Source organism: Medicago sativa, chromosome 3 (genome assembly GCF_051527215.1).
Source record: "Medicago sativa cultivar Bolivia chromosome 3, Bolivia_mono, whole genome shotgun sequence".
In the NCBI taxonomy this organism is placed as follows: Eukaryota; Viridiplantae; Streptophyta; class Magnoliopsida; order Fabales; family Fabaceae; genus Medicago; species Medicago sativa.
In genome coordinates this window covers 30,111,506-30,138,219 of record NC_140751.1, presented here as the reverse complement: position 1 = coordinate 30,138,219, position 26,714 = coordinate 30,111,506, and the positions used below count along the sequence as shown (strand labels likewise).

At 34.2% G+C, this 26,714-nt stretch overlaps 2 protein-coding genes and 3 long non-coding RNA genes across 9 annotated transcripts; 3 read left to right on the top strand and 2 right to left on the bottom strand.

Annotated features, from left to right (window-relative positions):
* Positions 1-1,117: 1,117 nt before the first annotated feature.
* Positions 1,118-3,820, top strand: LOC146937033 (uncharacterized). Of its 3 annotated transcripts, none has more exons than XR_015030834.1 (4): positions 1,118-1,363; positions 1,474-1,536; positions 2,309-2,421; positions 3,568-3,820. It is a non-coding gene; the product is annotated as an uncharacterized LOC146937033 (long non-coding RNA). The 3 variants fall into 3 exon arrangements; XR_015030835.1 differs by having other exon boundaries at positions 3,556-3,820; XR_015030836.1 differs by having other exon boundaries at positions 3,494-3,628.
* A 545-nt stretch (positions 3,821-4,365) lies between these two features.
* LOC146937032 (uncharacterized) lies at positions 4,366-5,770 on the bottom strand. 2 transcript variants are annotated; one of them, XR_015033230.1, is made up of 3 exons: positions 5,442-5,770; positions 5,050-5,172; positions 4,366-4,907 (listed from the first exon to the last, which is right to left on the bottom strand). It is a non-coding gene; the product is annotated as an uncharacterized LOC146937032 (long non-coding RNA). The 2 variants fall into 2 exon arrangements; XR_015033231.1 differs by having other exon boundaries at positions 4,367-4,907; positions 5,050-5,153.
* Positions 5,771-6,425: 655 nt separating this feature from the next.
* On the top strand, positions 6,426-7,690 carry LOC146937031 (F-box protein At4g22280-like). The gene is made up of 2 exons (XM_085757759.1): positions 6,426-7,358; positions 7,529-7,690. Exons 1-2 carry the CDS (start codon positions 6,426-6,428, stop codon positions 7,688-7,690), a joined length of 1,095 nt encoding a protein of 364 aa, XP_085613885.1.
* Positions 7,691-12,629: 4,939 nt separating this feature from the next.
* On the bottom strand, positions 12,630-13,975 carry LOC146937030 (F-box/kelch-repeat protein At3g23880-like). The gene has a single exon (XM_085757758.1). The coding sequence runs from the start codon at positions 13,894-13,896 to the stop codon at positions 12,784-12,786; it is 1,113 nt and encodes a 370-aa protein (XP_085613884.1). The 5' UTR covers positions 13,897-13,975; the 3' UTR covers positions 12,630-12,783.
* Positions 13,976-24,358: 10,383 nt separating this feature from the next.
* LOC146937029 (uncharacterized) lies at positions 24,359-25,656 on the top strand. 2 transcript variants are annotated; one of them, XR_015030832.1, is made up of 3 exons: positions 24,359-24,483; positions 24,747-25,082; positions 25,492-25,656. It is a non-coding gene; the product is annotated as an uncharacterized LOC146937029 (long non-coding RNA). The 2 variants fall into 2 exon arrangements; XR_015030833.1 differs by having other exon boundaries at positions 25,621-25,641.
* Positions 25,657-26,714: the final 1,058 nt, after the last annotated feature.

Below are 26,714 nucleotides of genomic sequence, written 5' to 3'. Positions count from 1 at the left end.
GACCGTGCACCACGAAAGACATGAACAATAATAGTATACTCACCACCAGCAGCATACTGAAGTGGAGCTGAAACCCAGCATATTGATGGAATTGCCGACGGATCCCGGGCACCAGCTCTTGCTGTCAAAATAGCCACACTTATTTCTGCATTTGCAACTGCTTCCTGTCCAAATGATCCACTAGATCCGATGGCCTCAAGCAGTCCCTGAACCAGGATATATGATATAATATTATTAGGTATGTATAATTTCCTTATCTAAAACCAAACATGTAAAACCAATAGAGAGAAGAATCAGAAAATAGCTGGGCATTACAAATAGCATGGAAAAACAAAAACAGTAGCACCATAAGCAAAAACAACAGCAGAGAAGTGGCGATAGGCTGTGCTGCACAGGCACAGAGCATTAAAGTTTTTCCAGTCCCTGGTGGGCGAAACAGGAGGCAACATGTCATCTCTACATAGGACGAATCACCAATTCACTAAAAACATGTCATCTCTACATAGGAGCTGCAAAATTTTAAACCATTGACAAATCACTGAAAACAAATCTGAACCATTGGCAATAAGTTCTCAATAGTGACATGAAACTCTCCGTGGGTGATATTAATATAACTATTGCCTGTAACTATCATGTATTTCTCAAGCCGCTAAGCCCACAACTATCATCTCACTACACCATTTTTGACTTTAGGCAACGACATTTTAGACAACGGATGGAAAATCATTGCAAAAGCTGGTATAGGCGACGGATTTTTACGTGTTGGCGAGTTTCTTCTTTTTGTTAACTATCTTGTAAAAATCCGTTGCCTATTTGTTTTAGGCCAGGGTGCATAAATTGTGGATTTATTAAAATCGTGGTCTATCACATCTAAATCCATGGGCTTTAAAAATTTACCTGGCAATGACAAACAAGTCGTGGCCTAAACCTTGTGGCTGCGATTTTGTTAGTGTAGCTGTGTAGGCTTTAGCTAATTACCTGCACTTTTCCTCAAACCGTGGGATGAATTCAATCTAAATAAATAAATAATAAATAAATAAATAAAGAAATAGTGGATTACAACCTGGCCACACATGCGTATGTACCTTTTATTTAGGGAAAAAACAACATTCTCTTTCATAACAAAAAACAAAAAAAAAGTGGACAATTTATCTCCTTTACGAACGCGTGAAGGCTTCTTCTTCTTTTCCCAACAAAAGCCACGCCTCCAGCCACCTTTCCGGCGTCGATCCGGCCACCACGCTAACCTACACAACAAAAGAAGGCTATTTTTCTACTCATGTTGACGAAATCATTCTTTTAGTCTGTTCACTTTAGCGTTATGTGAACATCCTCTATTATCTTCTTCGTCTCTGTTGTTGTGGTAATGTCTTGCTCTGACCACCATACTTTATATTTTTTTACTTCCTCTTTCAGTTCTCTTCTTTTCTACATATTTTTTCTTCTATTTTCTCTGATTTAGTTTTGTTATAGATCTGTGTTAGATCGAACCACAACTCGAAGTTATTCTCGCCGTCACCGTTTCCTTAATCAATGGTAAGTAACTTTACTTCATTAGATTGATTAGATTTCAACATTAAATAAAAAATCCCCAATTTTATTTTATTTTTGGTCAGGCAAAATCCCCAATTTTTACTTGAAACAGTAACCAATTCTCCTTCAAATTTGACGTTATTTGTAGTCTTAAACTAGTTTTAACTTTGTTTTGTTGAAATTCATTTTTCCTTGATTTAGAGTTTGTTGATAAATTTCTCATTCTTTTATTTTGTGTTTGGTTGATTTTGTATCATTTTATCATTAATTGTTTGTCTCACTAAATATGAAATACTAGTAGAAGAATCTAGATTGGTATTAGATAGTATGTAGTGTTTATGTGTATTTCTATTGTTTATACTAATTTTTTCTTGTATTCTATTATAATATTATTACTATAGTTATAGGTAAGCCATGTTGCTGAATTGGTGTGTGAACAGTTTGTGGTTGGTGTTATGCTTGACATCGGGTAACACTTGGGGTGACATTGGGGTGCTAATGTCAACTACAATGTCACGAGCGTACAAAAAATAAAAAATTCTTGTGAACAAGAGAAGAAAGTCACTTGTGACATTGTGGTTGCCCAATGTCATGTGACATTGGCACCCCAATGTCACCCAAGTGCTACCCGTTTGACATCTTCTCAAGCTTAGAAATGTGAACCATATCTATAGTCATTGGATTAATAATTATGTATTTCATCCTTCTGATTATGTCAATCTATCTCTTTTACTAATCATATATGTCATTGAAAAAATCATCTCATTTGTATCAGGTGGCTTTGCTGCAAGTCTATCAAATACAAACATAGCATCTAATTATAATGGATTGGGAAGATCCCTTCGCACTAATGGCTCTATCATGATATCCCAACAAAGAGATGATATAGTTAAGTTTCATTTCTTTTTCTATGTCTCAACTTGTATATCTGCTTCAATAATTTTTATGTATTTGTGTTGTTGTCCATGTGACTAGACTTAATAACTATTTGTTGCTCTTGTGTGTGCGCGACTAAAGTTTTTCAATCTTAATTTTCATAAACTATGTTGTCTATTGTTAGTAATTTCCTTGGTAGAGTTGTTGTACGGTGTAAAATACTAGTTGTATATCTGTGTGTGTATGTGGAGTGGTGATAGTTTTTATTTGCACAATACAATGATGATGAGTTTCTTCTAAATATTCAAAATATGAGTTTATGCGTTTATGAGTTAGGTTTAAATGATTATTTTCAGCAAAATACTTGGTATGAGTTTTAGCTTAAGAAGGAGAGAAAATAAATGGGTTCAAATCAATGACAATTAATCATCTTATAAATGTTATGTTATCTATGCAAAGGAAAAACTCCACTCACTATACAAAAAAAAAAGAGATGATATTAGTTAAGTTTCGTTTCTTTTTCTATGTCTCAACTTGTACATGTGCTTCAATAATTTTTATGTGTGTGTTGTTGTCCACGTTACTAGATTCAATAACTATTTGTTGCTCTTGTGTGTGTGTGTGTGCGACTAAAGTTTTTAATCTTAATTTTCATAAACTATGTTGTCTATTGATAGTAATTTCCTTGGTAGAGTTGTTGTACGGTGTAAAATACTAGTTGTATATTTGTGTGTGTATGTGGAGTGGTGGTAGTTTTTATTTTCATAATACAATGATGAGGAGTTTCCTCTAAATATTAAGGTTTAAATGATTATTTTCAGCAAAGTACTTGGTATGAGTTTTAGATTTAAGAGGGAGTGAAAATAAGTGTGTTCAAATCAATGACAATTAACCATCTTATAAATGTTGTGTTATCCATGTAAATGAAAAACTCCACTTACTATACAATAAAAAAAAACTTTGTTTGATGCATATAGTCATTATTGTGTGTTATGTTATCTATGTAAAAGGAAAAACTCCACTTACTATACATGAAATCCTTCGTTCCTAAACTACATGTCTAACAATGTTTATCTATTTGTAGAAGTTATGGTGTAGGAAATTGATCATTGGATTCTTGTTATGAACATAATGGCATTATGGTAGTTTGTGTTGTAGATTATTCTCAAAGTTGATGTTGGATTGCGCGTGACTCTTCGGGCTGGTTGTTTTCTGCAGAATCTACGACTACTTGTTTTCTTTTCTCTTTTTATGCACAACGATGGTCTTGCAATATTTTGCTACTTAGTGTTGAATTTTGGTTGTAATATCATTAAGTGGGAGGCTCCATTTTGGTTGTAATACATTTTGATTTTCAATATGTAAAAAAATTCAAGTTTTTTACGTGTACAATTGGGTTTGAGTTTGTTAATTTTGAGTATTTAATGTTTTGAAATTGAAAAAGTTGAATTGTAGTGCAAACCTTAAAAATTGTCATGTGTAAGAACTGATACATTTACAAAAATTAGAATTGAGGGTGAACCATGCCAAGATTAGGCGATTGGCCAATTTTTTTTTATTTTTTTAATTACTATTGGCCACGGTTTTACAGCAGTGGAAATAAACTTAACCGTAGTCTAAAACTTGCAAACTAAACCGTGGCATTGATAATAGCGACGGTTTACACCTATGGCATAAACGAAACCGTGGTCTAAAAGTAACTCAGAAACCGTGGCGTCTGCATACACACTAGCGACGATTTTCATATTTCGTGGCCTAAAGCACAATAACCGTGGCCTATATGAATAGGCAACGGCCGTATATACCACACCCGCTTAACCGTAGTTTAAACGTTTAAGCAACGATTTTAGCGCTTTTCGCCACGATTTTGCGTGGTTGCCTAAGGTGAAAAATGTTGTAGTGTCTTTTCCCTAAGCAGCTGATGGGTGACACCTTAAACACACTTAATATGAAGGAACTTAAGTGATTGTAAATTTATAACTAAGTTTTTTCTTTCTTTTCTCGTCACCTACCAACCTCGTCTCTTCCACTTTCCTCTAGAGTAAGTGAGACATGCTTCCTAGATCACGATGCATGACTATTCGAACACTGTTGTCTCTCTTGAAAAAGAATTTCAAGCTTTGTTTAAAATTGTAATATGCTGACAGTTATACACTTCATCTTATTTCATTAAAGGTACTATGATAACTTTTGTGAGGGGAAGTAAATATAAATATAAAAATGAACACCTAGCATCCTAGCAGATCATAAAAAACTAATCAAATGGAGAAGGGACATTCAACAATCCTTCAACACAAAAAAAAAAAAACTCTATAACATCTTACTTTCTTGAATGGTCATGTTCCACCCTATGCACAATCCCAGCATCTCTGTTTACATTGTGGTCAATTAACTCAACATTAATATGCTCATTGAATTCAGAAATCAAGCACTTTTCCTGTTTTCATTACCCATCAATTTTATCAGCCAGCATAACTGCATATACCTCCCATGGGAGTCTGCACGGAAGCAACAAATAAGATTACTAAGATTTCATATAGCTTTTTATATTATGGTTAAAATCCCAATATGAATTGTAGTAGTAAAATAGTTAAAAAGTATTTTAAAAACAAAATTAGCATGCTGCAAACTGAACCACACCTTAAGTAAAGCGCTACAACTGCAAGTCCTACACCAACTGGTGTTGTGCTAGTACCAGCACCCATAACAAACTTCAAGGCCCTTTGTTTTCCAAGTAAATGATTCTGGGACAAGTATTGCGCACTAATCAAATATACAAAGAAATAACATTTTCATAAAGTTCTTGCCACATCAAATCATTAACGTTAACTGAATTTCAGCGCCAATATGTAGAATTAAATAAAATTAATAATTTGAATATTATTAATTGATTGATAAGTTACTACTTACTAGGTACAGGTTCCAATATATAGACTATTGTTGAACATGAATATTATAACCAAGTAAATATATTTGATGAAGTTGATCTCAAAGACTCTCAATTTCTAGAACAAAAGGTTCAAGTGACATACCTAGAGCCTTATTGTTAGAGACTTGGCTACTTGCCGACTAGTTTTCGAGGTTCATCATTTAGAGTAGATACATTCTTAACCTGTAACATGTTACATACCACTCCTCATCACTAGTGTTTCCAAAACCTTGTACTCCTATTTTGATGCTAAACATGTAATACGCACACCTAGCTGAATGATTGCATATGCTAAACATGGAAAATTCAATTGGTGCAATAATTGGTGCATTTGTATAGAAAGTTAGAAACCACCAAATTCATGAATAAGAAATTATAGAGTTCATGAATAATTCACTTAGTTGCTGCAAAAATAATTAACATTGAAAAAGGAACATTGCATATATTCCCAAGTATTTTTTTGAAGAATAAATATTTTGAAGTAATTTTTAAAAAAAAAAAAAAATTTTTTGAAGTAATGTCGTGATTTAAAAAAAATATGGGGCAATACGATATGAAGCGACGCAACTTGTAGAAGAAAATGAAGAGAGAAAACAATAAGGCTACGTTGTTAATAGGGTTTAGACTGATGATACCGTAAAAGAATTCTTTCCGTGACTTTGATTATATATTTTTTTGTTGTGACTTTAATCATACAGTAATGTTTATTTTATTTTTTTAAGGACAATATTGTTTAGTTATACAGTTGAGCCGAGTCTAAATAATCTTGGGCCTAAATAGACACTAATGATTTTTATTTTTATGAAGAAAAAACAAAAAAAAAGATACTAATGATTTATAGTACTTTATATTCTAATAATAGGGTTTAGACTTAGAGTTCTAAATAGCAACTTTTTCACTGCGGCATTCGGTTGTCGAACCTCTCTGCTGTTTGCATAATCTAAGAAGGTGTTTCCCGGATGCTTTAATCAATACCTAATTATCAAGGTATGTTTTTTCTCTTTTTGTTTTCCTCTAATGATTTATCTTTTCTCTGATGCTTTAAATCATCACCTACAATGATTGTTTCAGTTTTGCAAGTGAAATAATGAAGAAAGGAAAGCACAAACGTAACAACCATATTGGAAGCAAAAAGAATAATAAAGTCAGCCTCGGTGATTTTCCTGATTGCATTTTACTGCATATATTGTCGTTTTTGACGACCAAAGAAGCTGTTCAAACTTTAATTTTATCCAAAAGATGGAAGAATGTATGGAAGCATCTTCCCACCCTTACGTTGAATGGTTCACACTTTAATACTGGAAAGGGTTTCATAGAATTCGTGTCTAAGTTCTTGACTCTTCGTGATGACTCAACCTCACTGCACAACCTAGAGTTTGGCTGCCATCAAATTGTGGATCCTTGCCTACTCACAAGAATTTTGGAATACGCTGTTTCACACAATGTCCGTAAATTAAGAATCCTTACTAGATGTGATATTCATCGCTTTCCGACTTGCTTATTTTCATGTCACACTCTAACATCTCTTAATCTTCGTGTTCAAAACCCTAAAGAGTTTTATATGTGCACTTTCTTTCCTAATTTTCTGAATTTACCATCATTAATCAACTTGTATCTATGGCACATTTCTTTTTGTGCTGCTGCTGATGGTAGTGTTGAACCATTTTCTACATTAACCAGTTTAAAAAGTTTGACTATGGTTGATTGTGAAATTGTGGATGCGCAAAACCTTCGCATATCAAGTACCACGCTTGTCGGATTATGTATATACATGTGTCATTATGCTCCTGAGACCTATTTTGGAATCGAGCTATCTACTCCAAGTCTCTGTACCTTTGAATTTCATGGTATTCCAATTCAGAAACTCCATCGGAGCAAGAGAAATCTCTCTTCTATCAAACATGTATGTATTGATTTAATAACTTTGTGGAATTCTGTCGAGGCTTCATTGGTTCTGCTCAACTGGCTAGTTGAGCTTGCCAATATTGAATCATTGACTGTGTCTTCAACTACTCTTCAGGTACTTTGGGGTCATGTTTGATTTGCGAAAAAAAAAACCTTCCTTTCATTTTCACTGTACACATAATTACAAGAACTTTTTTCTTATTATGCTTGAATTTATATTGTATTTAACTTTTTAAAAAAATGTGAGTTGCATTACACTTATTCTACAACTTCTTGATTGTTTAGGTTCTTTCCTTAGTTCCAGATTTATCGACGATTGAGCTCCCATTCTTGTGTCACTTAAAATCATTGAATATAGAAAAGAGACAAATATCATCCATACCCGATGGAATGGTGGACTTTTTGCTTCAACACTCACCATCGGCAAGAGTTGATATCATATATTGATTAAGGTAAAATGTGCATTCTTAAGGAGATATTTCTTGGTTGAATAATTTTGTTTTGAAATCATTCTCTATATCTTTTGTCAAAATAAAAAAAAATAAAAAATAATCATTCTCTATTTATGTTTTCCACGATCTCTGTGGTTATAACTTACTTTCAGTTGACAAATTACAAAACCATACCTAGAGAAACAAGCTTACGTTTGCAGCAGGTGATTGAGCTGAAGTGGATATAAAAACGATAAGGCTGTATTAGGAGTGAGAAGATGATAGCTTGGTTCATCTTCTTATTGGCAATTTAAAACTTTAGACTTGATTTTTTTGCGGCTCATGAAAGAAGAAAATGATAATTTAGTTGTTATTGCTATGAGTATTTTCTGTGTGGGAAGTGAAATGATTTTATAGAATTAACTAATACTATCAGTTAAAAAATAGTAAGGTTTTTCTTATTCCACTCACTAAAACACTCTACTATCCAAAATGGGAATCTAGAGCTGCTGTAATGTGTATTCACTAACTTTTTTAATATGAATACTGCAGTAAGGATCTTAAATGGAGTTGGCTAAAGAGGCATGTAGAACAACAAAAGGCTTGTATGATCTTGTGTTTGAGCAATCTCTTGTGATGAAGTCTGTTTATACACGGTCGAAAAGGATTTGAAGCATTAACTCCTACAGTTTCTTTATTGCTGCCATGAAACTAGTTCCATTCTGAATTTATTGCAATTAGCTTTTATTCTTTAGTACTATTATATATATTGAAAAATTTAATCCTACTAGAACATGTTATATCTTTAAAAAAAATTGGAACCCTAATTTCTCATTGTTGGGGTAAATAAATTTTTGTTTTATTTGCTTGATGATTATTAGATTGGCTATTTGTTTACATTAAACAGTATCAAGTCTGTTTGTTTTAGATTCTGCATGTTCCCAACTTGATTTGAGCAGAAGCTGGAAATCTTTCTTGCGACAGATAATGTATTGGAACAAAGTTTTGCATTACTTTCATAAATTTATTGTAAATTTTGGCATAACAGATAACAGAAGCTTAATTCATAAATTAAGGCATCCACAAAAACATGTAGACCAAAGTTTCGTAACGTGTGATACATTATGAGAAGCAACAGAGTTAAAAACAAATGGATTACTTCTCGCTTGTTTAGGTCACATCAGAGATAAAAATGTAGATTATGTTTACAGTTTTTGGTAGTATCTGAAAATTGTTAATTCTTATATATTTGTTTCATGTTTTACAGCTCGGTGCTCCTTTGGTCACAAATACAGCAGATAATGGACTAAATTTATGGATTTGTATATATAAACCTTTAATAACTTCTATGATGCTATGTTTTTGTTGTTCATTCAAATCAAAAACTTTGGCTTCAGAATTAATAACCTCGTCACACAATTTTGACCACTAATTTTGTCACTCCTTCGCAAAATATTTTCCTTTTGTTGCTATCTGAAAGAAAAACAAGAACCAACATATTTTTTTGTAGTTTAATTGAAAGGTAAAACTTTAAATATTGACTTCAAAAGGAGATAAATCTCCAGTGAAATTGAGTTCAACAAATTGTCGACCAAGTTGTCTCTGATGTTGTCAAAGTTCCAGTTTTATCAGTGCAAATCTAACAGGAAGATCCCATTGTTTCATATGCAGATAGTTGCCTAAAAAGTATCCTATCAATCAATGATTTCTTCATTGCAATGCAAGGTTTAGTGCAAATGCTAAAGGAACTGCAACAACTATAGTGAGATATTTTCACGAAGAAAAACCTACCGATAAGAACTAAGAATGTTAGGAATATGTAACCTATTCCTATTTTCACAATAACTGTAGCAACACCATTTAGTTTAAACCTGAAGAAGTGACTCAATATACAAATCTAAATATGTTTATTATCATAAAGATTGACTTCCTTCTGCAAAAGATGAGCTATGCCAATAATTGTACTCTACTACTAGCCGTTTCTGTTCCAAATGCATGCGAATTAACTCTAGATAAAACACATGGTGGCAGATAAAATGAAGGCAACATAGATGGAGTGGATGATGATTTTGATGACAACATAAATACAACAGGCCCTTCTTGACATATATTGTTTAGAGACGTGTTTATCTTTATATCCATTTAATGTCTACAATCTAAAAAAAGCTTCTTGAAGTACTCAACGTAACATTTGTTGCAAGGTGATCATACAAAAAATCATTTAACATCAATTAAGCCTATAAAAATGAGGAAAGATCAACACCAAAATATTGAAGACTTACAGTTGTAATTGTGCAGAAATGTAATTATGCATAATCGTAAAAACCAGAAATATTATTACGCACGAACCAGATTCACACAGAACCAGAAATGCAAGAAGAAGAATGCAATTATGCTGAAACACAAATACCAAAAATGCATAAACCAAAAACACAAATTATTATGCACAAATTAGAAGCATTTAAACACGAAACAATACAGAATTGCATAAACCAGAAAAATTACAAAGCAGCAGGTAACACAATTGCAGAAAGGAAATTAAGAAAAAATATTGAAAGAGAAAAAGAGCACACAAGAGTTGATTACCAAGTTTTATCCAAAAAATGTGAACCCTTGGAATTGTCACTTTCATTGTTACACATGTACAATCACTAATTCCCAAACCTTTCAACCTCTAAACTTTCTCTCAAACTCTTTATCCCTCACTCTTGAGTTTCATTCATAGTTTTAGCCCACTATTTCTTGGCATTTCACAAAATTCTCAGAGTGCAAGCAGCATATTGCATAATCGATTATTTCAAATCTTATACTAGCTAGAGAATACTATTTCTGTTATGGCATCCAAAGTTCAATTACGATCAATTATATCAATCTTTACGACACTTGACCAGGTTAAATTGGAGGTCCAATAAGTAGTGGATTTTCCATATAATAAAATCATTATTGTGTGCAAACAAAAATAAAATAAAATAGTAATATTAAATCTAAAGCTTTGCAAACTTCAGTTTGGAACAAATGATTGTATCCAATTTCCAAAATATTAAATATCTCAATGACTCCATTGGTCTTAGAATTGAAAGAAACTTCAAAGTTTTGTGCCTTCTTTTTTTTTTTTGGTGGTGGCCGGGGTTTGAACCCCTGACCTTGCATATATTATGCATTGTCCCAACCAACTGAGCTAAGGTCACGAGGACAAAGTTGTGCCTTCTATCAGACACACAAGAGGTACGAAAGTGTAAAACAGAAAAAATAATCTATGAATAAGCACTTTTGAAATCCAGTGAGAGAACAAAAAGCAGCCCACATACCTTTCCCTACACAAGTCAAAATGAACAAATATTATCACGAGAAGGCATTGGTTGTAATATATATTGAAAAAATGTAATCAGATAAGATTCATTTTCTGCAAAAATATCTTATCATATGATTCAATATGCACATGTGTTCAACGAGCTAGAAGCTTTTTCAATTGGTAAGAACTAGAGTTTATCTAAAAGATGGGAAGCATCAACGAGCTATAAGTTAATTCAAACTTGTTTTACATGTGATTCAAGATGTACACATGAGAATACATGCTCACGCGTACTCACGCGCGCATACACACACTTTCATGGAAAATCAATTCCAAAGTTATTAGTCATTATTCTTCTTTTCTTCGATATCGAAGAGCAATTTCTACGTTCCTTTCCTCTCATCAACCTTCATTGACCTCGGCAATATGGTCAAGTGGTTGACCATGTGTGACTGTACGAGTCATGCTAAGAACCTTCTCTATGAAAAAGTGCTTAATTAGTCCAAAGTGCATGACAGAATTGTAACTAAGTGCCACTGCACTTTGATTCTCAAAATAAACAGAGGGTGTAAAGAAAGGTATATGCAACTGAGTGAGTAGAGACTTCACCAAAGCAGTGACAAATGGGTTTACAACCTGTCATGTCAGCCTTCTCTAGTAAATCAGCAATATATTAAGTGAATAATCAGAGGGAAAGTAGGTTGTATACAATCCAGAGTGAATATTTCGTTTCAATGAACCATTTCCCTTTAGATTGAACAGAAGCAACTGAAACATTGACTGTTTTCCCGTCTGCAAGGATTTTTGCTTCCCAATTTTCATTACATTAATATCCTTAATCTTCAAGGACTGGTAATAGACTAAGAAAATCACATCATCAACTATAAAAAATACTAATGGATTTGTTTCGATTAACTTTTTAACAAACACCTAGAAAAAAGAAAAGTTTTGAATTATGCACCTCAACTTTTTTTTTCAAAATTAGTATCAGCGAATCTCCTATGAATAATCTACGAGCTAGAAGTTAATTCAAACTAGTTATGCATGTGACTCAAGATTCATAAATACTTAATTTTAATGCTTGTAGAAAACAAAAACAATCCAGTCCCACTAGGTGAAGTTGTCGACATGGATCAAACAATTTTCTGCTGATTTGAAACCATTTATGTCTTCCAAAATAGCAGTTGGATTCCTAACAAAAGGTGATAAAATAGCTTTTGGACTTGATTTCCATAATGTGGGACACATAAACAGCTTGTACAACGGACCCTTATTCTGGTGTTAGAATACGAATTCTAAAAGCAAGTCTAATGATGAATAATCTGTACTGATAGAGGGAGAGATGTCATTGGAGTTGTTAATCGTGATCCAACAATTGTTATTGATAGACATGTATTATCTCTTTAAATGTCATTGACCACTGTTATATCTCACTAAACATGCAAGATTTGAGCTAAACATTATTAAATTTGTGCAGCTCATAGAAGAAATTTCAAAGAACATACCAGTGACTTGGCAGACATCAAAATCTTAATTATGATCTTGAAAAATGCAACCAGTAACCATCTAACGCAATGCATGATTATGAATTATATAAAATGTAACACAAGATGAGGGACCACAAACTCTGATAAACAAACAATACAAATGAAAATAACACCAATTTCTCAAGCTTCAAATTTATGACCATTATTTAACAATAATCCATGAAGTCAATAGTAATATCAGAGTAAGAACTTAAATAAAAAACATAAACATAAATTAACATATAGGTTGTGGTTAAATATCCTGCTAAGTGACTTAGCACTACATCTATGTTAAAAACAAGGTGATATCAAACTGTCAACGCAGACTTCTGGCATCATGCATTGAAATATAGTATATCTCAAAGTACCATTCTTGGAATCGTAAATAACCAACCGATTTCCATCACACTCCAGCAACACTTGGTCATCCTCAAAGATATATGCACCCTTGGTAAAAATAACATAACTATTAGGATATGGCTTGTTAGAAATAGTGAACAATTTAGTCCAAGACTCTTGAATTCCATATTCCTTCATGACCCAGATATCATGATGACCAGCAACTATGCACAAACAATCTCTAAACACAGTCAAAGTCAAGTTGCACACGTCTACCCCTTCAGGAGGCAATACCTTTTCGTAAGATTCTTTCTGCAAATCAAATGAAACAATAAAGCATGTACTTTTCCGTCTTAAATCACTAGAGGCCAACCAATTAATCTTCCCACTCACAAATTTACCAGACCTCTCAACAGGCATAACACCAAAGGGAAACTCCTGAATCCTTCTCCAAAAATTGGTACCTAATGTATGAACCTTCACTTCAGTGTATAGCAAAACAACAACCACCTTGTAATTATCCGTAATAGAATCATAGCCAAAGCTAAAAGTGATGTTAGTGATTCCTTGTGGCTTTTGAATAAGTGGTAATTCCTTGAATTTATTTATGGAAGGGTTCCACAATATAATAGAATGATTACTGTAAGCAACACATAGGATGCCGTTGCAAGAGCCTACGATGTAAGGTTTATTAGAACTGTTGAAAGGATGTATGAGCTCGGTGGGATCGGTTAATACGCTCCCACTGAAAACAGAGCGGAGTGGGCAAGACCTGAGAATATAGTTGCATGAGAAGAAAGAGTAACTTACTCCATGTATGCGGTGCATGGTTGACAGGCGAAGATGCTTGTTGGCAAATTTGCGATCAGAGATAAAAGAATTCCACGACTTACTGACACATCGAAGTTGAAGGCGGGTACGTAGTCTGCATAGAATTTCTAGAATGAGGTCGAGAGGAAGAATGGGTAGTGGCAGCAGATCTTGAAGCGAATCACCGGAAGAGAATGAAGATGGTGGTGATGTTAGGGTTAGCTGCTTGTTGACGGGGACAAATATTTCCTCCATCGATCGATCAGTAAACAATTATTAGTTTGAAAACAATTCTAAACCAACTGAGTGGAATGAGAGAAACACTTTAGGAAGATTGATTCTCCTTCATAAGTCGGTGAAACAAAAGGGGAGAATGAAATTATATTAGGGTTAAATTTGACAGGACTGCAGGCGTGTGGGTAAAGTATGGCCCGATAGCCTAGCCCAATAAATGGTATCCCTTCTTGTAAGTAATTTATGAGTTTTTCATAAATTTTAAATGTATAATTTTTAATTAACATTTATAATTATGAAATTTTAGTCATTATTATTTTTTTTAATTTTTATATATACTAGGTTCAATAATTGTAGTCATTTTACTATTATTACTATTGTTTAATTTTACTTGCTTTTTGTTACTTTACTATTGTTTAATTTTACTTGCTTTTTGTTACTTTTCACGATAGTAATTTTTTTTAACAGGTGAAAATAGAATATATTACTCAAAAAACAAGATACCTCCTTGTCACAAGGGGGTAATTTGCTCTTCTCCTATCCAAAATTACTCACTCCCAATTGAACTCACTTCATGCCATAAAAATTGCATGGCTTTTTTCCAACGTGAGTTGGAACGTGATTTAAGTCACGTTGGAGGTATTTTGGTCAGTTCTGTTGGAACGTGAGTTCAGTTGGAACTGATGGTTAAAATGTATAGTAGGCATGAAAGATGTAAGCATTTCTTAATCGGACATATAAGCATTTGTTTTCGTTATAGACTATTTTGACTAACGGAAGGCACAATCAATGACTACTTTGTAATCTCGCTACATTAATGGAAAATTGTGGATACTAGTTATAGATTTAGGGATAAAAATTACTATTTATCCAAAAGAATGAGACTTACATCGCTAACTCGTGTCGGACTTTTGTTCATATTTTTTTGGAAGGCATAAGTCTGGCAGATGAAATGTAATGAGCATTTAAACCAGACTTTTTTATTCATGTACTGACCATGAAGTATCATTTTAACTCTTGAAAAAGTTATTTGCTTTATAATGACAACATTATTCAATATCATAACACATTATAGTGGATAGACAAGAGCTCTTTGACAGTAAGTTACTAAAGACATGGTGAGTTTTTTATATTATTTGTTCATTTTGACATGAAATATACATAGAGAGATCAATTATGCATACAAGATGTGAGAAGATAACACTGAAATATTTGGTTTCCTAAGAGTTGAGATCAATTAGGACAAAAAATAACATGAGCAATGCAGAATCGCATAAACCAGAAAAATCACAGAGCAGCAGAGACTCCAGTAACATCAATTTGTAATTTGTTAATTCCATATAATAAAATCATGGTTGTGTGAAAACAAAACATAAAATAGTTATATTGGATCTAAGGTTCGCAAACTTCAGTTTGAACCTATCCAAATTCCAAAATATTAAACATCTTAATGACTCCAGTAGTCTATGTCTTAACCTTGAAAGGAAGTTTAAAGTCTTGTGCTCTCTATGCAACATCAGACACACAAGATGCATGGATGACTAAAACAGCAAAAAATAATCTATGAACAAGCACTGCAGAAATCTTGGGAGAAAACAAAAAGTAGAACGCCAATCATCATTTCATCAGCTAGGATACCTTCCCTACACATGCCAAAATGAATGGAAATTTTAATGAGGGCAATTATAAAAAGGAATTGGTTGTAATATATATTAGAAAAAGGTAATCACATAAGATTTATTTAGCGCACAAATCTCTTATCATGTGATTCAGGATGCACTTGTGTTCAATGAGCTAGAAGATTTTTCATATGTTAAGAGCTAATGTTTATCTCAAAGCTGTGAAGCATTTACGAGCTATAAGTTAAGTCAAACAAGTGTTACATGTGATTCAAGATGCACACATGAGTTACTTGTGCCTCTCGCGCGCGTTCGCACACACACACTTTCATGCAAAATTGATTCCAAAGATATTAGTTATTGTTCCAAAGATATCTAAAAACAATTACTATGTTCCTTTCCTCTTATCGATCTTCATTGACCTCAGAAATATGGTCATCTGGTTGACCATGTGTGACAGTATGAGTCATGCTAAGAACCTTCTCTCTAACATAGTACAAATCTAGCTCCATCTGCTTGCATGAAAGAATCGTAACTAAGTGCCACTGCACTTTGATTCTCACAATAAACAGAGGGTGTAAAAACACATATTAAAAAAATGTGTAAAGAAAGGAATATGTAAATTAGTTAGCAGAGATTGCACCAAACTAGTGTAACAGCGATGAATGGGTTTGCAACAAGTCATGTCAGCCTTCAATTATGTTCTCCTATCACAAATCTAAATCAACGTGATCAGAGGGCATTTAGGTTGTAAACACTCCAGGATGAATATTTTGTTTTGAAGAATCATTTCCCTTCAGATTGATCTTTTTCCTAATCTTTTTTAGCACTCCATGTGATTCAAGTTTCACAATCAAGCTTTTTTTGACAATTTAGGAGCTAAAGTTTGTCTCAGCTAGGAACATTCTACAAACTAGAAGTTAATTTAAACTAGTTGTACATCTGATTCATGATGCACACGAGTTTGCATACACTGTACAGAGTACAGACACACATTTTCATTTACTATCTTGGCTCCTTTCTTCTTTGACATCTTTGAATTACCTCTTTCTACCTTCCTTGACCTAAAAAAAAATTACTTTTCCAAACCAACCACCATTAACTTTCTTTCTTTCGAAACAAGCAATCCAATACAAGAGTACATGTACAATAGTGTTTCTCTAATTGATAATAAGTTATAACAGTAGACCAATGAAAACAGAAACAATGAAGAGAAAAACCAAACTAATAAATGATGTGGAATGCACATTTTACCGTTTGCAATCTAATTGATGATATCAACTTTTGCTGAAGGTGAGTTTTGAAGCAAAAAGTCAAGTATTCCCTCAGGTATGGATGGCTATTCCTAAAAAGACTATAGAATTAATGATAAATGTTCCTGGGTTTAATAAAGAAAATATTGATTGCCATCTTCAGGTATGACACTATACTGGCACATGTTACATTTACTTTCGAAGAGAATCACAAATTGATGTCATCTATAATTCTACTTTTGTTATGTACAGTCATCAATAATATTACTTGAAGAAGCTAACTTTTTTCGTCTGATTCTTGGTACAGAAATATCATTTGTATCTTCAAAAAGAAACAATGGATGGTCGTATTGTACTAAAAGAAACAATGTAGAAATTCACTATCACACTACAAATTGTTAATGTGGGTAGGTACTCCGTCGAATTGAAAACACGAATGACTTTGTTATGGACAGCAAGGTTGTCAAAATCGCGACTTGACTTCAGGTCGAAAGAGAATAGCAAAATCGGAACTCGTAAAATCGCAATCAAAATCGAAGGATTTTACTCAAGGACTTTTGTAGAATCGATATAGGATAGCAAAATCGGGACTCATAAAATCGCAATCAAAATCGAGTATTCTGCCAAAACAAAAATAATGTTAAATATATGTTATAAATTGCACAGAGTCGTAAATGACTTAAAGTTCAAAGTCCACAAAATACATATACATAAATGACTCAAAGCCTAGATACAAATATTCTTTAGTAGTCATAATAATACTAAACAACCGTTTAGTTCATTTTGAACTAGATGAACCGTGTAACTAATGAGGAAGCGTGGGGGAAGTAAAAGAATAAAAAAATTGGCCTTTTGGGTATTTATAGCACCGGGTCATGGATTCAAACTGGGTCAATTGACGAACTTGGTCAAAAATTGACTCTTATAAAAAAAAAATTAACAAAATCCTTCAAAATCCATCAAAATCCCGCGATTTTGAATGGAATTCACGATTTTGTGCGATTTGATAGGATTTTGTCTGTTTTTGGGACTCTGCTACACAAAGTCGCAAAAACCTGGATTTTATGACTTAAGTCGGGATTTTGATAACCATGAACAGAACCTTTGGTGAGAATGGAGATTAGGTCATTGCTAGAAGAGTTGTTGAAACATTCTTGAATAGTAAATTCCATTATATTTCATTGCAGTGTGGCTATATGTACTTCAAGCTTGCTATACTATAATCTGAGAAATAAGATGTTTTTTTTTTTGGTAGAATGACATAGGAAAAAAAAAAGAAAAAAAGAAAAAACTACAAATATGGTTCATCCTAGGGCATCAAGCCTCAACACTCACTCTAACTCTGAAAGAGGAGTTTGCCAAAATGTCACACCTAACCTTGAAGAACGGCCGAGCTTAGGCTAAAAAATTGCGCAACAGTTTCCCTCTATTAACACATGTTGGAAAGAAATATTAGGAATATGCTCCTTTAAACCAAAGATCTTCACCAACAAAGATATTGCTACTGGAGCTTGTTTTTAGAGAACCAAACTCAAGCTTTTTTTTTTTTTTGGTCAAGTAGCCTAGTGGCTAGATTCACACACATTATGTGTGGAGAAGTGGGTAATCCGGGGTTCGAACCCCGGCCCCTGCGCAAATTATCCCTGGTAGCTACCAACTGAGCTACACTTACGGGACCTGAACTCAAGCTTTTTAACTTTAAGAATTAATATATGCAACTGAATAAGAACATTTTACTCAAAAAAAAAAAATAAACACACTATTGTACCAAAATAAAATCAAAATAAGCACCCAAACTCTTCCATGCCATGTTTCAAAATTAAAAAAAAAAACTCTTTCATATTTTTTTTGGTAGTGTTACAATGTAACGAGACAAAAGAAAAGAAAAAAGAGAGAAGAGACGAAATTAAGTTCCAAACTTATCTCTCAGGATGAGAGATTCCATGCCAGGCAGAGGGCAGTTCCAGTGAGTAGAGCACCGTGCATGTGATCCTTCCTTAGCCATAAAATCTGCACACATATTTTGTTCCCTAAGAACATGCACCAAATGTTGTATTTCCATTTCCATGTAAAGCATCTCTAATATGAAGGATGTCAGTATCATAAGTGTGTAGGTTATGATCACGACCAGCAATAATCAGGTCAACTGCTTCCAAACAATCACTCTCACAAATAATGTTGACATAGCCTTGTTTACTGCAAAAATCAAGACCTATCTGGATAGCACGTAACTCAGCTAACAATGCATCACCTCCAGCTTCATAGTGAGAAAAACCAGCTATCCATTCTCCATCGTGGTTGCGAACAACACCACCAGCAACTAAACAACCAAAGTCTTCTAGAAAGCTACCATCAATATTGAGCTTGAGTGTACCTTCCGGAGGGGGGGGGCTCCAATGAGCTAGGAGGCGCGATGAGAGTGGGTCCGAACCAAGATTGGGATAGTACGAAGTGCATTCATCATGTAACAAAAAGATCTTTCTTTGATCCTCAAAAATAGTATTGTTTCTCCAACACCAAGCATACCATACTCCTGTAACAAACAAAGCAGAGGAAGTACCCTTTGTCATCTCATGAAGCCAAACCTTGACATCAAATTCAGAGAAAATTATTATAACGCCCTATATTCAAGCGGCACCAAAGCTCTTAGAGTGTGGACAATCACGTAAACAATGAAGAATATCCTCTATGGATGAAGAGCAACGGGTGCAGCTTGGAGAAGCTACCATGTTGCAATGATGCCGACAGGCATTAATATGGAGAGCATTATGAAAACAAAGCCATAAAAAGTGTTGGAGTTTTGCTGGTACTTTAAGGCGCCAAAGCCAGTTCATGTTACAATTCACATTCCAATCTCTATTTTGTTGAAGAAGCCAATAATATCCACTCGAGCAAGTATATTCACCTTTCTTAGCATGCCTCCAAGTCCATGCATCTTGAAGTCATATATTCAGGTTATTATGAGATGGAAGTTGATGAATATAATGAATAATATCGGCTGGTATCATAGTGGCAAGTCCTTGCAAGTTCTATCTACCATCTTCCCACACACCCTTCAAACACCTAACTGAATCACTGATGTTAACAAATGGGACCAATTGATAGAGGAGACCGAGTTGTGTCCAGTCAATGTTCCAAATTGACGAGTCTTCGGAGCCTACACAAAAACTATACCCTGCAGCAAAATTTGTAATGGCATATTGAATACCACGCCAAGTGATTGATGGTTTATTATGTTTCTTATTCATCCATAAAGATGTTTTGCCCATGTACTTATGGGAAAGAACTTTCACCCACAGTTTATCGTTATTATGAAGCATGTTCCATACTAACTTACCAAGCAGAGCTAAATTAGTAAGTCTAGCATCACGAATACCTAGGCCACCAAAGCGTTAGGAGTTGTAACTATATTCCAATTAACATGATTCCAAGTTCGAGAGTGTCCATCGCCCCCCCCCCCCCCAAAGGAAACTCCTTGCCATCTTATCTAACTTGTTGCAAACATAAGTAGGAAGATAGTGAAGTTGCATGGTATAAACGGGAATTGCTGTTGTGACAAACTTCACTAGGCACGCTCGTCCTGCTTTATTCAACATATTTCCTTTCCAAGTAGCTAGTCTTTTTGAAACTTTGTCAACAACGTCATTATATACACCTCGAGAAATTCGACCCTTGACAAGAGGAAAACCAAGGTAATGTCCCAAATCCGCCACAAATTTAATAGTTGAAATATCTTGTATCTCAAGCTTTCTTTCCCCGTGAACCATCCTAGAACACATAGCTTTGGATTTTAAGGTATTAATCCTTAATCCTGATGCTGAGGAAAACTCCTCCATAGTATCCATTACCACTTTGACCTGTTCAGTACTAGCATCACAAAACAACATAACATCATCAGCAAAAAGAATATGAGATAATTGTGGGCCACCCTTAGATACTTGTATAGGTTTCCATAGTCCACTTAGGACTTTCTGTTGAATACTAAGAGATAGTTTCTCCATACAAAGAACAAACAAGTAAGGAGATAAAGGATTGCCTTGGCGTAGACCTCTGGATGGAATAAAATGATCAGTTTTGGCACCATTCCAAAGAACACTCAAATTGCTAGATCGGACACAACTCATGATGAGAGATATAGTTGTCGGGGGGGAAACCAAAATCATGGAGAGTGAGTTCCAAGAAGTCCCAATTAAGCTTATCATATGCTTTTTCAAGATCAATTTTGAACGCAATAGAGCCCTTTTTTGCACGAGAATGATGTATGAAATGAACAACATCCTGGGCCAGGATGGACTTATCAGTAGTACCTCTGACGGGGATGAAGCTACTTTGAAGAGGGCTTATCAAGTCAACAAGAAACGGTCGTAAGCGACTAACCAAAACTTTTGTGATTACCTTAAAAATGACATTACAAAGACTGATGTGACTAAAATTCTTTAACCTTTGGGGATTACTCTCCTTAGGGATTAGGACAATTAATGTCTCTGCGATTGAAGCGTTAATAGTACCCATATTGAAAGCTGTATGCACAAGATGCCATATGTCATCACCAATTCTTACCCAAAAATGTTTAAAAAATATGGGTTGAAAGCCATCAGGGCCAGGCGCTTTATATGACTTCATACTAAACACGGCTCTCTTCACCTCTTCCTTAAGGACCGGTGTTGTAAGAGAATCTCTACATTGTTCATTTAAATGAGGCATATCATTAACCAATAAGGTATTTGGAGTGGTGGAGTGATCTACCTCAAATAACTGTTTGAAGTAATTTATGGCTTCTACTTGGAGGATAACATCATCAGTATTCCATTGACCATTTTCAAGAAAGAGACCTTGGATCTTATTTCGCTTTCTCCTCACTAGTGTCTGAGTGTGGAAAAAATTCGTGTTACGTTCTCTTAGTTTCACCCAATTCTCTCTCGACTTTTGGTACCAAAGGATCTCTTCCTATTTCAAAACATCATTATATTCATTTTGGAGTGTTGCCTCGGTCATCATGAGTTGGGTTGAATCAACCGTTTCTAACTGGTGTTGAACCTGCTTTAATTTCTCCACAAGAGTACCCTTCCTTTTATGAATGTCACCAAACACCTCTTTGTTGAATGTAGTCGCATCTAACCGAACATGCTCAAGACTCGCGGGTACAATATGTTCACCTTTATCCAAAGCTTTATAGACTACCGCTGGAAAATCTTTATGTGTGAGCCAAGCAGCTTGAAAGCGAAAAGGTCGCACACGTTTAGCTGGAACAAAACCGACACCCCTTAAGAGAATAGGGCGATGGTCGGAATAATTCCGTGTTAAGATCTCTACATAAGCTTCTGGAAAAGTAGTACGCCATGCACAATCACCAAGGGCCATGTCCAACCTTTTAGCAACCTTCAGAATCCCCCATTCCTTACAAGTCCAAGTATAACTACTACCCGTAGCTCCAAGGTCAATAAGATTACATTGCTCCATCATATTAGAAAATTTCTCAGCTTGTCTACATGTAAAGATGCCCCCCTTTATCTCAGAGGGATGAAGGACTTCATTGAAATATCCTATCATAACCCAAGGACTCAAAATATCTTTACGAATAGAAATATGATAACTCCATAATTTTTCATGATTGACTAGTTGAGGGCTACCATAGATAGCAGAGCAAAACCACATAAAATCAGCCTTTTTAATGCAAATTGTGACCGCTTGAAAGTCGACATTTATCACAGTAATATCATAATCACAACCTTTACTTTTTAGCACCCAAATACCTCCCGAATGACCGAACGCTTCAGATAGAGCACATATCCCATAACCCAGACGATTCCAAAATAGTGATGCTTTGGAGAAAGGACAATGAGCTTCCATGATAAAAATAGAGAGAGGATGGTGTTTCCTTACCAATTCTTTAGCATGTCGGCGACCCTCAAGACTAAGAGCACCTCAGATGTTCCAGCTGAAAATAGTAAGATCTTCAAAATTCATGGTAAAACATATATTGCAGCGTGATCACAACAGTGTCCTCTCACAATGAGGAGAGAAAAATCAAAACTCTCACAATGAGGAGAGAAAAACCAAACTCTCACAACGAGGCGAGAAAAATCAAAACTCTCACGAGGAGAGAAAAACCAAAACTCTCACAACAAGGAGAGAACTGTATTAATAAAAACAATCTGAGACCTAATAGTACTATCCTTACAATAACCTTAATAATTCAAAGAGAATTAGACAAAGAGAGGCCACAACCACCGATCATAAGAAACGTAAGCAGCCGGTATTACTCAACAAGCCACCAAATCAACACTTATAGTCAGCAAGCAAATCAAGCAAAGCATCCAATTCATGGAGAAATTCAATCGGTCAAGAAATCGCACATGAAACGGCAATTAGATGATAATAGTAAGATCATAATATTTCCCTCATATGTAGTTAAAGATACTTTGAAGTATTAAACTAGGTATATTTTCTCTATCGCTAGCGGCTTCCCTTTTACTGTATAATTATCATCACTTGCCTTTCTATAGTATATCTCTTCAAAAGATTAAGTGCTGGTGTCAACAAAAGGTGGATTCACGTTATTGCAAATAAATAAAACGCAAATCGCTATCGGTGATAGCAAGTCGCAAATCGCTATCGCTCTTAAATCGTCTTGTACAAAAAAAACTCTTTCATATATTGTCCCAAAAAAAACTCTTGCATATGTCATAAATTATTATTTTCTGTTTAAAATATAACTAATTTACAATTCTTAAAATTATTCAAAAAAAATAGTGGTAAATAAATATAAAATATTTATATAAATTTATAAAATAAGTCAAACAAAATATTATATTAAATAGGATTAAATAAGTAAATAGTCACTCTAAATATACCAACATTTTATTTTAGTTCCCCTAAAATATTCTTTAGGCTTTTTGTCCCTCTAAAATTTTTCATCTATGAAACTAGTCTCTGCTCTAGTGTAATACTCAATGTAGAGCAGAGACTAATTTCATAGAAGAAAAACTTTAGAGGGACCAAAAACCTAAAGAAAATTTTAGAGGGACTAAAATCAAATGTTGATATATTTAGGGGACTAAACAATACCAAAACATATTATCACTATCATATTAAATGTATTATTCCAAAAAAAGAAAACTACCATAATAAAAGATGAAAACACTAGGTTCTATAAAATGGAGGTTATCTTATTCGAGATAGTGTTAGATCATAAATGTGAACACTTCTCCCATTCAATCGAGATTCAAACTTCAATTCATCATATTGTGAATGTCTAACCATTGAGTTAGATCCAATCTCAATCATACAAAACTTATTATTTCTGAACTTTGCTTTAGTATATTGTTGGTGTCTAACCTATTCAGCTAGATCTAGTCTCATCGGTGAAAAACTTATGTTTTATTCTATCTATCAACACAAAAATTAGTTAAAACCCCCCAGAGGTTACTTATATCTAATCCTAACATACATTGTTAGCTTAATTGCACAACCCTAATTCTGTATTTTTAGCCGCCAATCAATCCAGACCGTTAGATCATTGTAATTAGGGGCGGTTAGCACATCAGCCGTTGATCAAACCTCACTCCTTAAAAATTGAAACACGTGCATAGGGAAACAAAACAACTGATATCACACCTCTCCATTAATTATTCAATACCGATTCAAATGCTTCCCTCTTCTCCTCCCTCTGTCACTTTGATTAAGGCAATTATTCATTATTTTCTTCATGGTGGTGTCTTTCTCTTCCGTCCAAGGTACCCACTCACTCTCTAAATTTATTTTGGTAATATTTTTCAGAATTATTCATTCATTTTTTTATCAAACACAGAGGCTGTTCAACCTCTTATGAAATCCAAATCTGACTTGATGAGCTTTGTCAAACTCACTGACCAATCTCTTTTTCTCTCCGGATTAATTTAATATTCTGATGATAGTTACCGTTGATTTGTTTGCAAATTTTTAGCAGTTGATTTATCTCATCCTCCTTATTTCGTTTTTTTCCTCCTTCCCCCTCTAGGTTTGTTGCGGTCACCGCGGAAGGCCATGAATTGGGGTTGAAAAAGCCAAGATGGCGGTGAAGTTTGAGAGCACCTCCGGTGGAAGATCAAAGTCCATCATTTTTTTTTCATCCCTGTCTATTTCCCTTCTTTTATTTTCCCTATGATTGTGAATCCTCTTCTGTTTTGAATTTTTCTTCCTGATCTCTGTTTAATATATTTGCGTTTCTTCATTTTTGTAGTTGGGAAACTCATTCAGCTTCTCTAAGATGCAAGCAATTAGATCATAGCTTTGTTTTTCTATTTAATCTGTATCTTCATAACCTAATCCTTTTCATCAAGCTCCTAATTGCACGGTATACCATTTATGATTTTCTATTTTATTGTTTCCTTTATATAGCTCATATATCATTGTTTTCGTTTGAATCATCATTTATGCCATGTAATTTGTAAACAAGTTTCATTGACTTTTTCATTTGATTATTTATTTTGTTGAACTAAGTTGGAGTGCTGATAAGATAATTTGAATTTCACTTTTACAATATGTACCCAGATTGATTGTTTTCTTTTCTATGAATGTCTAGCTTTTAGATTTTTTTCTGTGATGTTCTTTTATCATAAAATGGAGACTTACATGCATATCTTATTGGTACACTTCTTTAAGAATAATTAAATGTTGCAAGAGTTGGAAAAAATGAACTATGTTTAATATTGATATAAGCTAATGATTTGTGATGTCATTATCTTCCTGAATTTGCATTGCAGGTTTGTGAAGATGAACATTGGAAGAACGGTTTTCTACAAAAAACATTCAAAAAATACTCATGTTTCAAATCAAACGTATTTCTTTTATGTTTCAAATCAAATAAAACATATTCCTATTATGGTGGCAAGGTTATTCTTTTCCAATGGAGGAGGTAATCGCGGAGCACAAGGTAGTTAAAGTCGCGATCCAACTCGTAGGATCGTACGACTTTGCGATCTTGCCACCCCTTCCCGTGTTGAAACATGGTTGGAATCGGAATTTGGTGGGCGCGGCCAAGATCGCCGCGAAAAGTCGCAAATACAGTGGAATCGTGCGTGTCCGGCGCTTCTGTTCTTGTTACGCAGAGATGTTGCTCTCGCGGGTCGGATCCACGACCCGGTTCATTAAAACGACGATGTCAGTAATGAAACATGTGAAACGCAGTCGTTTCTTTATTTTTTTTGTTACACACTGACATTTACTTCTTTTTTTTTTTCGCTTTGCCTTTTGTTTTTTTATACGCTGTCTTTTCTTTTGTTAACATATTTTCAGTTTTTTTTTTGTTACAACATATTTTCAGTTTGTTTTCAATAATTAATTTTTTTTGAAGGGCATTTTCAATAATTAGTTAATAACCAATCATGTGATTTAAAAAAACCATACACATAAAAAAAATAATATGAATAATAAAAAAAATGTTTTTGGTCAAAAATAAATAAATAATAAGAAAATATTTTATATTTGGGGAATGTTATATTATTTAAATTTTTTTTCTTTTTGAGGTTGTATTATGTAATTAGCAAGTACACATTTATTTTTTATGCATTTACATGAATTTATTGCCATACATATGTCAATTTATGCATCTGGTAGGATCTTACGATCCGTGTTACGATCCATCGATTCACGATCTTGTGACCCCTCTCCGATCTTGCCTAGGATCTCGATTTTGACTACCTTGGCGGAGCATCTGGATTCTTCCATGCCTTGAGGTAGCATTACGGCGACGGTTCAATTTCAAACGTTGAGGTGATGCTTAGATCTGTTTCTCTTATGATATCAGATTATTCACTGTGAAATTGAGCTTAACTCAATTGTTAATTTTTGTTTGATTTTGACATTGGAAAATTATCTCATATAAATGTTGATTTTGTAGTTTGATTGTTTGTTTTGGTGTTGTTTGACCTGTGCACCTCTTTGATGAAGGATTAATCCTACTTCATTATTTTGGGTGAGCCATGAC

Excerpts from the sequence above, each read along its gene's own strand:
- LOC146937031 (XM_085757759.1), top strand. The coding sequence starts at position 6,426 with ATGAAGAAAGGAAAGCACAAACGTAACAACCATATTGGAAGCAAAAAG. Across the intron at positions 7,359-7,528 it reads TGTCTTCAACTACTCTTCAG|GTTCTTTCCTTAGTTCCAGA; the intron begins GTACTTTGGGGT and ends TTGATTGTTTAG.
- LOC146937030 (XM_085757758.1), bottom strand. The coding sequence starts at position 13,896 with ATGGAGGAAATATTTGTCCCCGTCAACAAGCAGCTAACCCTAACATCA.